Source organism: Pongo abelii, chromosome 3 (genome assembly GCF_028885655.2).
Source record: "Pongo abelii isolate AG06213 chromosome 3, NHGRI_mPonAbe1-v2.0_pri, whole genome shotgun sequence".
Classification (NCBI taxonomy): domain Eukaryota; kingdom Metazoa; phylum Chordata; class Mammalia; order Primates; family Hominidae; genus Pongo; species Pongo abelii.
Genome location: NC_071988.2, coordinates 195,303,334 through 195,320,393, shown reverse-complemented (window position 1 = coordinate 195,320,393; position 17,060 = coordinate 195,303,334). Strand labels below are relative to the sequence as shown.

The following is a 17,060-nucleotide window of genomic DNA, read 5'->3' as shown; positions in this document are numbered from 1 at the left end:
CTTTCTCAGTTTCATGCATTTCTTGTTGCTTAATTAGTTTTAGATATCAGTGTCACTCTGGAAAGCTTTCAAATCACAGATTCCCGCTCATAAGTGGATAAATGTGAGTACATTGGGAAATCATACATAGCTTACACTGTTTTTTCTCTCTCCGCGATTCTGGTACTCCAGGCTCCTTTGGAAAGGGTTAGAGCTTATTCCATTAGCAGTGAAGAGTCCTAAAACTATTATACAATGGGTCCCTCTGCCTTAGCTTTATTGAGGTCTAAGCCATTAAGATGAATGTCTACCACGAGTGACTCATGTAATATATTAATGTCTATACTTGCCATTTCCACCAATAGAAGCTCCATAGATAATTTGTATTCTTCTCAGCTTGTATTGGATCTTTTTTCTTTTTCTCAAACTCTTTTCTCTAAAGGTTGATAATCCCTAGTGAATGCCATTACCATACTCATTTTGAATGGGGTAAAAACATCAGTGTGAGCTGGGAGAGAGGAGAGCAGTCTTTTATAATCTTCTTCCAATGGGGGAACTACATGGGAGTTAAAGCAGCTTAGAGTCATTAAAGGTCCATTGTAAATAAGATTTGTGCTCTTTGACAGAGATTTTTTTTTCCTGCCCACTGCCCAGTGGGGTATATTTTCCTCACGCCTCAATTTTTTCCTTGGAGCAGCAATTATAAAACAATGCATCACATCAATCAAAATATTCAGTTGAGATACATTCCTTATGATTTTGAGTGAAGACTTTCATTTACTCTCGGTTACTTTTCTTCCTCTCTCATTCTCCCTCTCTTCTTATTTTATCTATCTCTTTCTCTCTCTGCTTTCCATTTTCTAGGTTGAACTATGGGAAATATTGAAAGTAGTGCATTGAAGTAGGCATTATTCCTGCTATTCATTCATGCATCCAACAAAAAAATGTTAAGCATCTAATATATACATATTTTAGATTAACTGATACCTCTTTACAGGTCTATTGCTGGAATAGCATTTAGGAACTTTATATTTGTTTTTGTTTGTTTATTTTATTTTCATTGTTTTGCTATATGCCCAATGAGTCATTGTCTCTTTATTGTGGCTGGGGCTGCAATATAGCTTGTCAAGGACAAACTCTGTAGAAAATAGCTTCATTTCATAGCAGCTTTTCCCCAATTTCATTTGTCTCAGGATGCAGTAAAATTGAACAAACACAGCTCATCCTACATTCTGAAGATGGGGCACATTTATCAGGTAAGTCTATCAGACATTATTACCACACTTTGATAGAGGAATTACCCCTGGTGCAATGCAAAGCCAAGGAAGTAAATTAGCAATAAAAAGCTAATATCTTCTTCACTGCTTTGTTTTATTGCTAAATTCCCTGACAGCAGTCTCCTTCCAAAATCCTCATTCATCAAGTGAAACACAATTTTATTGGCAATATACATAAAGCAAATTACAAAATAACAATTTTAATCTTGTGGAAGGTGTTTGACAATTCAATTGTTTTGTGAATTCTACTTTCACTTTTTCTTTATTTTTTAATTAAGTGTATATAATTGCATATCAAAACAGAGTAGAAGACTGTATTTCCTTTGTAAAGCACCTTCTTTATATGTTTTTTATTTATATACTCTAAATTAAGCTTGTTATTATGATTTATTTTGATACATGATTGATGAAGAAAGGTTGTAGGGACATTTTCAAGCAGTGAATAGCCTAGATATTATAATCTAGCTATAACAGCACACAAACAATTTTATATTAGATAAAGCTTCATGCTTGAACTTAAAAACAGTAAAATAGAACTACGTTGCCTAAATGATTTCAAAGGATTTTTCTTTTTCTTTTCTTTTCTTTTTTTTTTTTTTTTTGAGACAGAATTTCACTCTTGTTGCCCAGGCTGGAGTGCAATGGTGTGATCTCAACTCACTGCAACCTCTGCCTCCACGGTTCAAGTGATTTTCCTGCCTTAGCCTCCCAACTAGGTGGGATTACAGGTGCCCGCCACCATGCCTGGCTAATTTTTGTATTTTTAGTAGAGATGGAATTTCACCATGTTGGCCAGGCTGGTCTCGAACATGACCTCAGGTGATCTGCCTGCCTTGGCCTCCCAAAGTACTGGGATTAAAGGCATAAGCCACCATGCCTGGCCTAGAACTTTTCAATAAGTAATCCAAGTACTCAAACCCAAACCTACTTTGTGAACCCCTACATGTTGACTGTGGATTCTATTTTAATATTTCATATTGTCCGTGAGTATTTTGTTCAATGTCTTTAAGAAGAAAATCAGTCCTTATTTTCATCTACTTTTCCTCTGTAATTACAAATAACACCTCATTTCACTCTAAAAAATTATCTGGTTTGCACAATAAATAATATGGCCACCCTACCTAAGAAGCACTTTGCTAGACTATAGGCTGCTGGAGGACAGGGTTTCATTAAATACTAAACTCTTTCATTTACATTTTGCTTTGCAAGTTATGAAGCAATTTCATGTTTATTATCGTATTTCACACAATCCTAAGAAGGTCTAAAGGGATTGAATATTTGTCCAATTTCAAATGCGAAAGAAAGACTGTAGCAGTCATTTTTTGACAACTAACCAGACATTTTTCCCTAGCTGCATATACTTTTTAGTCTAATGCAAAAACTCACTCTTGTTAATATTCAACAAACATTTATTGAAATAAATCTGGAGAGAATGTTGCGCCCTCAGAGCAAAAGACCAAGCTGCTGACATTGCCTGAAACAGTTTATCCTAGTTTGGGAGAAGAGACACACAAAGTATGATATGAGAGAAGACTGGGGATTTTGCCGTTCTAACATTTCTCTTTACTCCAACAAGAAAGATCCTTTGATTTCCTTACCAAAGGATTTTCACTCATCTGATGGTTTAACTTTCTTAGAGGAAGTTTACTCGGGGTTGATGGAAATAGAAAAGAATTTTTTAAAGCAGAAAGAATAATTTCTCAAAGAGCTTTGCATCTTGGCCAGCGGCTTAGCTCTGGTAGCAGATAGTGGAACGTGTGTTGCTTTGCTCCATAGTGGAAATATTCACCAACATTTTTAGAAACTGCCACTGAAGCTGCAGCTCATTTTCTCTGTAGACTTTCTCCCTGGCCATTTTAAACCGTCACTGCCTCAACCTCATAGGCGATTTTCTGGCAGACAGCTGATGTCTGAGGAATGTAGAAACAAGGTCATTAGCTTTCCTCCAGTTAAATCCTTCCTGTCGTTCACAATAAAAGAACCTAAACTCCAGACCCTTTTTCAAGCAGAGACATTTATTATCCAGATGAATTGCCCCAAAGATTGTTTTATTTTAAACATTTCAATGGCTGACTCTGCAGAGTTATTTAATACTTGTTTGAGCTCCTATTTTTTTTTTTTTATATATATCCTTGTCTTCCGACTGAAGGCAGTTTTGGAGAATGTACATGTTTCTGACCCTAACCATTTGCTAGCGGATAGACATTAATGAGAACTGGCTCCTTGCTTCAAATGCAGCATTTCTTTTGTGAGATTATTTCTTTGACATCTCAGTCACTCTGACACTTCCCTGCTGCTTCCTCTAGGACATTAAAAAAATTGTCTTAAGCAATACAGCGTGACTGTTTCTTTCTGTCTCCCAATCCCACCCATAGACACTTTCCCACCTCCATTCTTTACTAGAATAGGGAGTGTTGGACAGGCCCTCAATACTCCCTTTATCTTTAACAAAAACTGAAAGTCCTGATCATCTAATTTTATCCTTTTGATTTGAGATGCACTGTCTAGGTTTTGACTCTAATAGGATATTTTGCATCTGCTGCATTTTTTTTTTTCACCATAAAATCTGAACACATGGCTTGGATTATTGGTGCAAAACCATACTATAAATTCCATAGCAAACAATTTTCTGGGTGGTAGAGATTTGAATGGCAAACATCAGTAAAGTGAAACACCCTTTCCCATACGTTCTCTTTCATGCATCCTTAGTATACACAAAAATAACAGAAAAATATTTGGAAAAAAATAATGTGGAGGATTTACTCTGTGTGCCATTAGAGGCTGAAATTTAAATAAACTGAAAAGAAAAAAATTAAATTACCTTTTATTTTTGAAGACAGAGGATGAGGTAGAAATGACCTTTAAAGAAGGCCTTAGTGTTTATTTTCAATGAAAAGAAAGTTACAAATCTGAAAGAACCACAGTTAAAACACAGCAGAAATTCTAAGCTTTTCCTTACCTTCTGCAACTTTTTTCTAACAAAGTTAGTGAACTGAGTTGAGCATAGTGAGATATTGTTACACTTAAAAGACTTTTAATTAAACTTGTAGCATTTTTTCAAAGATGGGGGAACCATAGCTCATTTGTATTTACACAATGTATTTGAAATTATCTTGGCTGGTTATTTGCCATCAGAAATTAATGTTTCCTTTCCCAAGACAAAACTTGAGAAAAAGCATGGTTTGGGGGCAGAAGGACTAATACACTGAAAAACAATGTTGAGTAAATCAGTTCACCATGCTATGCCTTCTTCTGATTTTCAGTTCTATTCTACAGTAGAATGAAGTTCACTAGGAATTTAGAGAAAGGGACAATAATATCAAATTATTAATGTGAGACTCAATACCGAGCACTGAAAGTAGGGGTCTTGATGTATTTGTTATACTTTAATTGAGAAATTTAAGTGATTGAAAAGATATTTACTATGATACCATAATACTGCCTATTCTTGATCTTCAAATTCTGTGATCCTGCTTTAAAGAATTTATGGGAGAAACTTTCTTCCAGCTATAAATATTTATTGGATTAAATTAACACTTGTTTGAATTGTGTGTGTGTTGGGGTTTTATCATTTCCAATAGATGCCTCTTAAATATAACTAAGGCTTTCTAAACACATGCAACATTAACAAAATTATCTTTAAGAAGATATTTTCAAAGTGGTGAGACCATTGGTCTGAACCAATAGCTTTCAAAATGTGGACTCCAGACCATCGGCATCATCATCATCTAGCAACATGTTGGAAATGTAAATTCCTGAGCCTCATTTCAATCACTAAGGGGTGGCCCAGCAATCTGTGTTTTAACATTACCTCCAGGTGTTTAAACAGTATAATAATCACTGACCTAACAAAAGCCAGAGGATTTTCGAAATAAAATGTTCTTAGGCATGTTTCTCTAAATGCAAATTTATAATAGCTTTGGATTACAACTGATCATTCTTCCAGACATCTGCAGTGTTTATTTGTGAACAACCATGTCAGAGAATTAACTTGGATTTGCTAGTGGTAGGAAATTAGGAACTGGGGCACAAAGCAATTATTTATCTCTTTGATAATAGAATTTTCTGTATCTAGTGGCCTAACCCAGAAATTCTGATATAGTAGATTTGGGGTAAGACCTGGTGCTATATTCTAAATGTTTGTGTCCCTATCCCCCAAATTTATATATTGAAATCCTGACCTCCACAGTGATGGTATTAGGAGGTAGACCTTTTAGGAAGTGATGAGGTCATGAAGGCAGAGCTTTCATAATTGGGATTAGTGCCCTTAAGAAAGAGGCCCCTGAGAGCTCCCTTGCCCTTTTCACTATGTGAGGCCGCAGTGAGAAGATGTGATCTTTAAGCCAGAAACTGGGGCCTCAGCAGACACTGAATCTGCCTGCTCCTCCATCTTGGACTTCCCAGCCTCCAGAACTGTAAGAAATACTTTCCTATTATCTGTAAGTTACCCAGTGCATGATATTTTGTTATAGCAGCCCAAACGGACCAAAATGCCTAGTAATACTCATGTTTAACTTGTACCCTCAGAAGAGAAAAACTGCCAGAGAGAATTCATATCAGTGCAGACAGAGAGTCTCAAATGGCTAAGAAATGTGCCTGACAACTTTTCAGAAATAAGACTATTAAAAGAAGGTCAGCTTGGAGTCTTACTGCGAAGTGAGTGCAAATTCTTTGCTTAATGACTGTTTTCCTCTCCCTGAGGACTGAACCCATTGATAATTACCAAGAACACAGTATTTGCTTTTGGATTTATCATCTAGAGCTATGCAAATAGCTTTAATAGATCACTTCTTTTCTTAAAAGTACCTTAGAAATCTCATTAAGAAGGACTAATCCTGGATTCAATTCTTTCTTTAATAAGCTTGTGGGAAAATCAACAAAAACACACAGGTACAGAGAAGAACAAACATAATTAAGGGGTTAAAAACAGAAGTCCCCAAGGAATGAGTGATCTTGCTATTTTGAGATACCTCCATACAACTCATATGGGCTTTGCTCTGGGTGAATGACCCTGTAGTGAGGTATAAAGTACCATGGAGAATGGAAGGAGCAGAGGCCTACATATTAGAAGGCCTGAATCTGTCTAGTCCTGATTCTGCTGTTAACTTGCTATCCCCTTACAAGCCCCTTAACTCTGAGTCCTTCAGTTTTTTTCATAAGGATTATAATATTATCTACACTACAGGTTGTTAAAAGCGTGGAGTGAGATAATACATACAAAATTGCTTAGAAAAACAAAAGCAATAATGCAAATAGCATGTCTATCCATCACCTATCTATCATCTATCTATCTATCTATCTATCTATCTATCTATCTATCATCTATCTATCTACACCTTACCATAATATTCAGAATTAATAATGTGGTTAATAGGCCATGTTTTGAGCTTGGAAAAATATAAAATGACTGCATTGATTTTAAATAAATTTTTTAAATTATGAAAAAATCATTTAAATTAGACTTCATTCAGCAAAGAGATTTAGGTGGATATAGAACTCTTGATTACAAAGCTTTCATTAAGTAACTTGTAAAGACCCATGTGAATGCAATACACAGTCATCAAGAAGCTGATTTTGGTCTGGTCCTGTTTGAAGGGAAGGAATAAGTTGAGTTGATTTCTTGTAGACTGTAAGCCTTAATAAGCAAAATACATTTTCTTTTCCTACAGGAATTATAAACAGGCACGTGGATTATAAATAGGGTGAGTATTTGTTACTGAAACTAGGACACTTTTAAGAGTAAAAGGGGGCCAGGCATGATGGTACGCACCTGTAACCCCAGCACTTTGGGAAGCCAAGGCAAGAAGATCACCCGAGCCCTGGAGTTTGAGGTTGCAGTGAACTAAGATTGCATCACTGCACTCCAGCCTGGGCAACAAAGCAAGACCCTGTCTCTAAAAAATAAAAACAGGCTGGCATGCAGTGACTCAGGTCTGTAATCCCAGCACTTTGGGAGGCCGAGATAGGTGGATCACCTGGGGTCAGGAGTTCGAGACTAGCCTGGTCAACATGGTGAGACCATGTCTCTACTAAAAATACAAAAATTAGTGAAGCGTGGTGGCACATGCCTGTAATTCCAGCTACTCGGGAGGCTGAGGCACAATGATTGCTTGAACATGGGAGGCAGAGGCTGCAGTCAGCCAAGATTGCACCACTTCACTCCAGCCTGCGTGACAGAGCAAGACTCCCTCTCAAAAATAATCAAAGTAAAAATTAAAATTAAAAAAAAACAGTAAAAGGGGCATTATTAAAAATCACACAGGACAACAAGCATAGGCATAAAGTAACATAGTTAAACCCAGCACCTAAGCTGTTCAGTTATGAATAGCCCCCTCAAGGTGAGTAAAGTCAGAATAAACTCATTGGCAAAAACATTCTGAAATATAACCAGCCTTTCTGTACTGAGGTCAGTTGGAGCACCGCATTGGAACGAGGAAAGAAGGACAGCAGAGGCCTGTGGAAAGCCCAGGAAGCTATTGTGCTTTGGGCAGAAGCAGGCAACTTCAGGCAGCAGGGATGGAAGAAATGTTTCCAGGTTTCTCTGAAGTGAAGCATCAAACATGTGCCTGAGCTGTTGTCTGCCAAGAGGCTGCAGTACCAGACACACCAGTCTGGTATGTCAAGCTCAGAGATGAGTGACTATGAATAAAAGCTTCAGGTCAATGTCAAGTCTACCAAATAGAGTTGCAAACAGCTCCCAGTTCTGCAAGCAAAGGCTATAGACATAAATCAAAGAGCAATCTTCCAATGTCGGCAGTGCGGGAAAGACTGGCCACTTGTCACGCTTCAGTGTCCTCAGCCACCGTTTCACACATGGAGAGTAATTACAGTTGGTGGTGTCATCTGAGAGGAATGATGGCAGGAACAGGCCTGGTCGATGAGGTGAAGGGAGAGAATGAAGCGTGCCCCATGTTGAGAGATACAATTTACTTATCTCCATTTATATGTACTCCCAGAATCATAGGGAATCACTTAAAAATATTTTCCCTTTGAGGCATTCTTTCTCATGATTTATAAGAAATGCTTTATTTCCAGCATATCTCCAGCATGTGTTTATGGAAGCGCGTTGCAGCCTCATAATCCTGCCGGGGTAACAAGTCTAAAGACATTTTACTAAATGAGTTTTTAGGGATAAATCAATGTTCACAATGTCATATTGTTACGATGATTCTAAATTCTGAAAAAATATAACCTAGCACTCTTCTTCAGGGGAGGGTCAGGAGAACTGCCTAGTTCTGGGGGAGATTCTGCAGTAAGACAAGAAGTCAAAGGCACATCTGGCATAGCCTTATCATCAACTTTCTTCTGAATTCTTAGGTGTGTGATATCCTGGGCCAAGAATATCCCACAGTGGCAGGTGGGGCCCTCTATGACTGCTGGATAGCCGGCTTTGTAATCAAAGTGTGATTGAATTTTTTTTTTTTTAAGACAGGATCTCACTCTGTCACCTAGGCTGGAGTGCAGTGGTGCGATCATGGCTCACTGCATCCTCGACCTCCTGGGCTCAAGTGATCCTCCCACCTCGGCCTCCCCAGTAGCTGGGATTACAGGCATGTGCTATGACACCCAGCTAATTTTTTTTTATTTTTTGTAGAGACGAGGTCTCATTATGTTGCCCAGGCTGGTCTTGAACTCCTGGACTCAAGTGATCCTCCCACCTTGGCTTCCCACAGTGCTGGGATTATAGGTGTGAGCCACTGCGCCTGGGGCGCTAACTCTTTTGATGGGTCAGCCATAAACTTCACAGTGCTTATTTTTCCAAGAAGGCATTCTTTTTTACTGTTTCCTTATGGAGATATTTATAAAAAGATTGAAATAAAAGTTTTTCATCTGCGAGGAAGAAGCACAAAATATTAATAGGTATTTACTTATTTATATTTGGCTATCTTCTTTTAAAACATTGCTCCTAAAGGAAATGATGTCAAGTGTTGGCATGGGTTTCATGTTTTCCAAGAAACATGAGAAGAATGGGCCTAACACACTCTTTCATTGCTTGTAAGTCCATTTTCATTTTCTGTTATTCATTTATTGCATAAAGTTTTAGGTTATCAATTCATAAAGCAATTCTGGAACTTGCATTACTCCCTGAGGCTTCTGATATAGTGAATACTTTTAAAAACAGTTATGTGATCATATTAATGTTTTTAAGTAAGTACCAGTAGACATAGATGCCTGTACATTGCTATTGCCAGGTTATTAATCCAGCCTTGAAAAAAATGTAAGTCCTGCGTTTAGTTCATGATTGCTTTAAAGCACAGCTTTTTCTTTGTAAATACGTAAAAAAGATTTTAAACATTAATTATTCTGGCAAAACCATGTCTTATGATGGAGAAGTAGCAATTTCCAAGGCCAGATTATGATTTTTCCTCCCATTCTGATAAAAGGGTAGGTCAGTACTCTACTGTCCTATTTATTTTTATTTATTATTATTATTTTTTTGAGACAGAGTCTTGCTCTGTCGCCAGGCTGGAATGCAGTGGCATGATCTCGGCTTACTGCAACCTCTGCCTCCTGGGTTCAAATGATTCTCCTGCCTCAGCCTCCCTAGTAGCTGGGACTACAGGTGCACACCACCATCCTCAGCTCATTTTTGTATTTTTAGTAGAGACGGGGTTTCACCATGTTGGCCAGGATGGCCGCAATCTCTTGACCTCATGATCCGCCTACCTCGGCCTCTCAAAAGGTGCTGAGATTACAAGTGTGACCCACATGCCCGGCCTACTGTCCAATTTTCAAATCATGTTATTTCCAGGAAAGAGAGTCTTTCTGAGGATTGTTCAGTCCCCTTTGTTAAATAAACATACCAACATACGTAGTTTTCTACTTTTCAGAATGGTAGTAGTGGTGCTTCGGGTAAACAGAGTCTTAACCTTCAGTGGAGTGGAAATGCCTCCTCAGATGTGCTTATTAGCAATGTTGTGCTCTTTGGCTTAGGGGTAGATTCTAGAGGCTTCATCTCGTTCTATTTGTTTCCTATTTGCACACATTTAATAGTTGCTTGACAGTTTAGAGTTTTAATTTTGGCCTTAATGTCTCAAGCGTTCCTTAATTTAAAAAATTAATTTTTTATATTACATTTAAAAATTTTAATTTAATTTTTAAAAACTTTTAAGTTCAGGAGTGCATGTGCAGGTTTGTTATATTAATAAACTTGTGTCATGGCAATTTGTTGTACAGATTATTTCATCACCCAGGTATTAAGCCCAGTACCAGTAAGTTATTTTTCTTGATCCTCTCCCTCTTCTCACCCTCTACCCTCAAATAGGCCCCAAAATATTACATTGTTTTATTCAGAGATCAAGAGACCAATCTTGGTTAACCTCTGTGTGTCACACCAAAATAATGCAATATATGCAGGCTTTCTCAAAGGACAGAGCCAAACATGTTATGGCTAGCTTTCTATGATTATAGCATCCTACAAGATCACTGTGAATCTGAGCTTTGCAGGGTGCAGAACCCATGGTTGTCTCTTTCATAGAAGTGTAAATAGCAGTCAGCTGTTTAATGACATAATGTGAATTTTTATAGGATCATCTAATTCTACAACAAGATTGCTCTCTGAACACTTGAGATAAATCTTCATTTACTCTCTGGAATTGCTCAACACACAGGTTAATTTCTCACTATTGATTTTCTCCAGTATACATCTTGAATGCTTCAAGATCTCTTGACCTATACAAAATATCTCTGTGACAGAAGGTTAAAAAAATAGCTCTTCAAATTTATGACAAGCCCATAGCCAATATCATACTAAATGGGCAAAAGCTGGAAGCATTCCCTTTGAAAACTGGCACAAGACAAGGATGTCCTCTCACCACTCTATTCAACATATTATTGGAAGTTCTGGCCAGGACAATCAGGCAAGAGAAAGAAATAAAGGGTATTCAAATAGGAAGACAGGGAGTCAAATTATCTCTGTTTGCAGATTACATGATTGTATATTCAGAAAACCCCGTTGTCTCAGCCCAAAAACTCCTTAAGCTGATAAGCAACTTCAGCAAAATCTCAGGATACAAAATCAATGTGCAAAAATCACAGGCATTCCTATACACCACTAATAGAGAGCCAACTCATGAGTGAACTCCCATTCACAATTACTACAAAGAGAATAAAATACTTAGGAATATAACTTACAAAGGGATGTGGAGGACCTCTTCAAGGAGAAGTACAAGCCACTGCTCAAGGAAATAAGAGAGGACACAAACAAATAGAAAAACATTCCATGCTCATGGATAGGAAGAATCAATATAATGAAAATGGCCGTACTGCCCAAAGTAATTTATAGATTCAATGCTATTCCCATCAAGCTATCATTGACTTTCTTCACAGAATTAGAAAAAACTACTTTAAATTTCACATGGAACCAAAAAAGAGCCTGTATAGCCAAGACAGCCCTAAGCAAAAAGAACAAAGCTGGAGGCCTCATGCTACCTGACTTCAAACTATACTACAAGGCTACAGTAACCAAAACAGCATGGTACTGGTACCAAAACAGATATATAGACTGATGGAAGAGAACAGAGGCCTCAGAAATAAAGCCACACATCTACAACCATCTGATCTTTGACAAACCTGACAAAAACAAGCAATGGAGAAAGGATTCTCTATTTAATAAATGGTGTTCGGAAAACTGGCTAGCCATATGCAGAAAACTGAAACTGGACTCCTTCATTACATCTTGTACAAAAATTAACTCAAGATGTATTAAAGACTTAAACATAAGACCCAAAACCATAAAAACCTTAGAAGAAAACCTAAGCAATACCATTCAGGACATAGGCATGGGCAAAGACTTCACGACTAAAACATCAAAGCAATAGCAACAAAAGCCAAAATTGACAAATGGGATCTAATTAAACTAAACAGCTTCTGCACAGCAAAAGGAACTATCATCAGAGTGAACAGGCAGCCTACAGAATGGGAGAACATTTTTGCAATCTATCTATCTGACAAAGGGCTAATAACCAGAATCTACAAAGAACTTAAACAAATTTACAACAAAAAAATGACCCCATCAAAAAGTGGGCAAAGGATATGAACAGACACTTCTCAAAAGGAGACATTTATACAGCCAACAAACATGAAAAAAAGCTCATCATCACTGGTCATTAGAGAAATGCAAATCAAAACCACAATGAGATAACATCTCACACCAGTTAGAATGGCGATCATTAAAAAGTCAGGAAACAACAGATGCTGGAGGGGATGTGGAGAAATAGGAACAATTTTACACTGTTGGTGGGAGTGTAAATTAGTTCAACCATTGTGGAAGACAGTATGGCGTTTCCTCAAGAATCTAGAACCGGAAATACCATTTGGCCCAGCAATTCCATTACCGGGTATATACCCAAAGGATTAGAAATCATTCTACTGTAAAGACACATGCACACATACTTTTATTGCAGCACTGTTCACAATAGCAAAGACTTGGAACCAATCCAAATGCCCATCAATGATAGACTGAATAAAGAAAATGTGGCACATATACACCATGGAATATTATGCAGCCATAAAAAAGGATGAGTTCATGTCCTTTGCAGGGACATGGATGAAGCTGGAAACCATCATTCTCAGCAAACTAACACAGGAACAGAAAACCAAACATCACATATTCTCACTCATAAGTGGGAGCTAAACAATGAGAACACATGGACACAGGGAGGGGAACATCACACACTGGGGGAACATCACACACTGGAGTCTGTCAGGGGGTGGGGGACTAGGGGAAGGAAAGCATTAGGAGAAGTACCTAATGTAGATGAGGGGTTGATGGGTGCAGCAAACTACCATGGCATGTGTATACTTATGTAACAAACCTGCACATTCTCCACATGTATCCCAGAACTTAAAGTATAATAAAAAAGAAAAAGAAAAAAAATAGCCCTTCAAAAGAATGCTTGAAAAATCAGTAAAGATAATGAAATAACTCTTCCCCAACTATAGCCTGGTAGTTTAACTAGACATTTTCATTAAGTTTCAGGGAGATAACAAAATCATGAACATGTATAAGAAGAGGCGTCATGTACTGTATTAAAGTTTCTGAATGTGAATATTACTTTAGTGGGCATCCCCAGGGAGGCATAGTATTCTCATCTAGTGACTGAAAATCTCAAGTTAAATCACAGTAATATCCAGAACCAGCTTGGGTAACAGAGTGAGGCAACACAGTACAAGATAAAAAACACAGGAATAGGGCTCAGAAGACATCAGCCTTGCCAGGAGTTGGTCCTTTCTGGGCTTTTGTGATTCATCTGAAGAAGCAAAGGGACTGGATCCTAGGAGTCCTCCCAGTTCTCAAATTTAATGCTCTAGATCCAAGATGTTATATAAATTTTTATTAACAGGAAAACCAACTTCAAACAAAAAACAAAAAGAAAGCAAAGTTAAAACATTTTTATACCAAAAAAACTTGAGAGATGTGTAATAAACATGATTCTTTTTTCCCGAGAACCACCTTGATACCTGTATTTTCTTCCCCCAACGTGATATTATTGAACAGTAAAAAATTGCTTTAAGGATTAAGTGTTCCATTTAGTTTTCGGAGCATTCCTTTCTTCATCCCTGAAATATTGTCCCATTAACAGAAAATGGTGTCAGAAACACTTTATTAATGGTAATTCCTTTTATGAGCTTCCAAATAAAAGAACATCATTAATATCAACACTACAAAAGAACAACAACAAGAAAAAAATAAAAAACAAAAGCAAAACCCAAACAAACGAACAAATAAAACCACTTCTAAGCTTCCACCACTGACTAAACAGAATTGAAGTGAACCAAGCCATTTTCACATATCACTTGGAGTGTAGATTTATTTGGGTTTAAGAATCTCCTAAACAAATTACATCAACCTCACTCCATTTCCTTGCTTAATAAAAATTATGACTGGACAAATATCAGACTTTTAAGATTTTAAAAATAATAGAAAAGTAAAAATAGATTTCCCAGGGAAGACCCTCTCCTAAATCTTATATGGTTTTGCTGCTTCTGTGAAATCTTTCTTTGGAGTCACTTGATAGCATAGATTTTTGTTTTTGCTTTTGTTTTAACTGGATTCATAGAAGGGCACTGAATTAGAAATTCAGTGGATTCTTGGAGCATGAACTTTCATGAATAAGAAACCTTTGCTCTGAAAAAAAATGGCAAATATAAACGAAAGAATGGGAACACTGGATGTCCATTTCATTATGTAATTTAAGTCTTACATTAGATATTGCACCCTCATTTAAAAATAAAACAAAAAAAAAACCCAGAATAGTATGAGCACTCTGAAATCATCTGCAGCACTTTTAAGGGTTAAACCTGCTGAACCCATTCTTAGTCAGAGAATGGCACCAAAGAGTACAGCTCACCCCTTAAGCTTGGTTAGTTCTAAACCTGTGATATCCTCAGGTTGTCAGAGCAGTCATGCACTCCGTTTTCACCCCCCTCCCACCCAGTTAATAGGATCCATTCATAGCTACTCACTACTGCAGGATTTGACCTGAGAAATGCTAGGATTTATTAGCTCAGCAGTTGTTTTGAAAAGTCCCTAAATTATCTTTGCCCTTGGCCAGCAAGGGAACTGCTAGTCTCGAGTTCTCAGAAGCAGCTGGTGAGATTCTCAGCCAAGTTCTTCAGATGCAGGAAGTTCTTCAAAACAACCTACTTTGACATGGCATTTACAAATTTTTAAACCAGCCTTCCTGGATCGAGGAAATGTTATTCCTGACTCCTTCGACCCAGATGCTGGCTAAAATTTAATTTATAACCTGTAGGTAATCACTCTTTCTTCCTTTCTTCTTTCTAGGAGCTGGCATGGTGGTTAAATGTTTCTAAAACAGTCATATTAATGTGTTCAAAAATCCACTGCTGAGTCTCAGAGAGAGGGTCACATCTGGCCATGAAAATCTTCTTCTCTGCGGGGTTGCAATCCATGCAGCTGTTGCTCACAGGATGGAATAATGTTCTGTCCTGGAGGAGTGAGGAAGAAAAGAAAAGACTGTTGTAATACGTGGTGAATGGTTACAACCCAACACATAGAGAAGTAAGATATTTCTGTTTATATTTCAGTATATATTCATTGTGTAAATAGAACAGCTCCCAAATCAAACAATAGCAGGTGGAGTTGCCAATATGGAATGTGAATTTGTAGGCTGTATTAGCACTATGTAGGGCCTACAAGCAGGTTCAATTAGAGACAATAAATGTATTCATTCATTCATTCAATCATCCACTTTTTTAAAAAAAGCAATCCATTCATTTTCTGCTCTGTGGTGAGGTTTTTGCTATCTGCTTAGATTTTGAAAATAATAAGTATATGGGGTTGCCTGTCAAGTAGCCAATGATGTAGCTATCTGGGAAGAAACACATACACAAAAAATTATATTTTAGTCCACAGTAAATAATACCCCCTGCTCACACGCACACACAATGGCTAGAAGAGTCATAATTCCCTCACATTGAATCTCTAATGGGAAACAGAAATACAAAAGAAAAAAAAAACAGCAGTCAAAAGTGCTGGGTTCTCAGCTGCCCTTTTCAGAAGATGAATATGAGTTTGGGACAAGGGACACACAGGCAATAGCTGAATGTACAAATTCAAATTTGCTAGCTCTTAAGCTTCAGTCTCCTCTCAATCCCTTTATTGATATAATGCAGGTGTTCCAATGCTGCTGTTCTCGTTGCTTTCCGCAAAATGGAGGAGGCAACATTTATTTTTAAAAAGCCCCCAGGTACATGATGCAGATAACAGCCCAGTGAATGAAAATATACCACGGGGACAGAAAGTTTAAGTAGTGAGCAAGCTCATTATCTGAACAAGCTCTGTTAACACACACCCCTTTTTAATTGTGTTAAGTGGGGAAAAGGTAATGCTAAAAAAAAATTTCCTAACTAGTAATAAATTTACCTCTAATGTTGTCTATAATGCCAATAATACAAGAAAACATCCCCAAATCACTGCTTATATTTTAGGATCAAGTAATGTTTTATTATTTAGTTGAGGAAAGGTTTACAGGCTCTGGTTACCTTTATCTGAGGAATACTAAACTTGCAATGCTTTTAGAATTAGGAGTTTCTCAGGCACCCTTTGTAAACATTTCTGGGTTGCTCTTGGATTTTAAGACTCCATCAACCAATATTTAATGTCCTTTTAGGATCCGGATGTTTGCATAGTTAAGCACTGCATGAAGGAAGAAAGAATAAGGAAGGAGAAAGGCAACCTGCAGGCAATTTAGTTTGCCTGTTTCTATTTTCAGTGTAAACAAAGAGCTGTGCCTAATACAAAGGCTTCCTATTCGCTCCTGCTCTCTTTATGAGTTTCCTGAGTTTATTGTGGATTTTACTTTCCTTACACAAAGAGGGCTCCTGAGATCTCCTTGCCATTTTCTTTCCCTCCTGCTTCATTAATTCCACCCATGTCTGACCCCAGGGAAAGACTCTGAGAAACTCTCTCCTCCCTCTCCTCTGGGGTGGAGGAAGCAGCTTCCAGGAGGAAGGAGAATGCAGGCTGCAGCTCACTCCGCCAGCCCTTCTTTCTGGGGGTCCTAGATATTTGCTGTCCCAGATGCCCTCTCCCCGCCGCTGCTGTGGCTCCTCAGGCAGCAGTCTCCTTCACTATCTTCTCTCTTCTTCCCCAGCATCTCTCATGCTCATTCTCTCAGCCCCAACCAATAGTGAAGCTACATGGATCTAATATATTTAGGTCAGTTTTTCAAAGAGCACTCTTAAGCTGTTATAGTCATGAAAATTCTAGGTGACCTGCTACATTCTAATTCACTTTGTTCTATACACATGCACTTCTTGCCCCCTCTTCACTATCTG

General features: G+C 37.8%; 1 protein-coding gene and 1 long non-coding RNA gene across 3 annotated transcripts in view; one reads left to right on the top strand and one right to left on the bottom strand.

Annotated features, from left to right (window-relative positions):
• The window catches only part of LOC129059142 (uncharacterized), a 33,022-nt gene extending 17,560 nt beyond the window's left edge, over window positions 1-15,462 (top strand). Inside the window, exons 2-5 of the long non-coding RNA XR_008524873.2 lie at window positions 1,173-1,235; window positions 5,784-5,912; window positions 6,926-6,958; window positions 15,046-15,462. This is a non-coding gene — a long non-coding RNA (uncharacterized LOC129059142). The remainder of the gene's footprint in view (window positions 1-1,172; window positions 1,236-5,783; window positions 5,913-6,925; window positions 6,959-15,045) is intronic.
• Window positions 11,759-17,060, bottom strand: part of GALNTL6 (polypeptide N-acetylgalactosaminyltransferase like 6) — a 1,265,432-nt gene continuing 1,260,130 nt past the window's right edge. For both annotated transcript variants that reach the window (XM_024246076.2, XM_024246077.2), the window contains one exon: window positions 11,759-15,209. In XM_024246076.2, coding sequence (XP_024101844.1) covers window positions 15,042-15,209 — 168 coding nt within the window. In that variant the 3' untranslated portion in view covers window positions 11,759-15,041. The remainder of the gene's footprint in view (window positions 15,210-17,060) is intronic.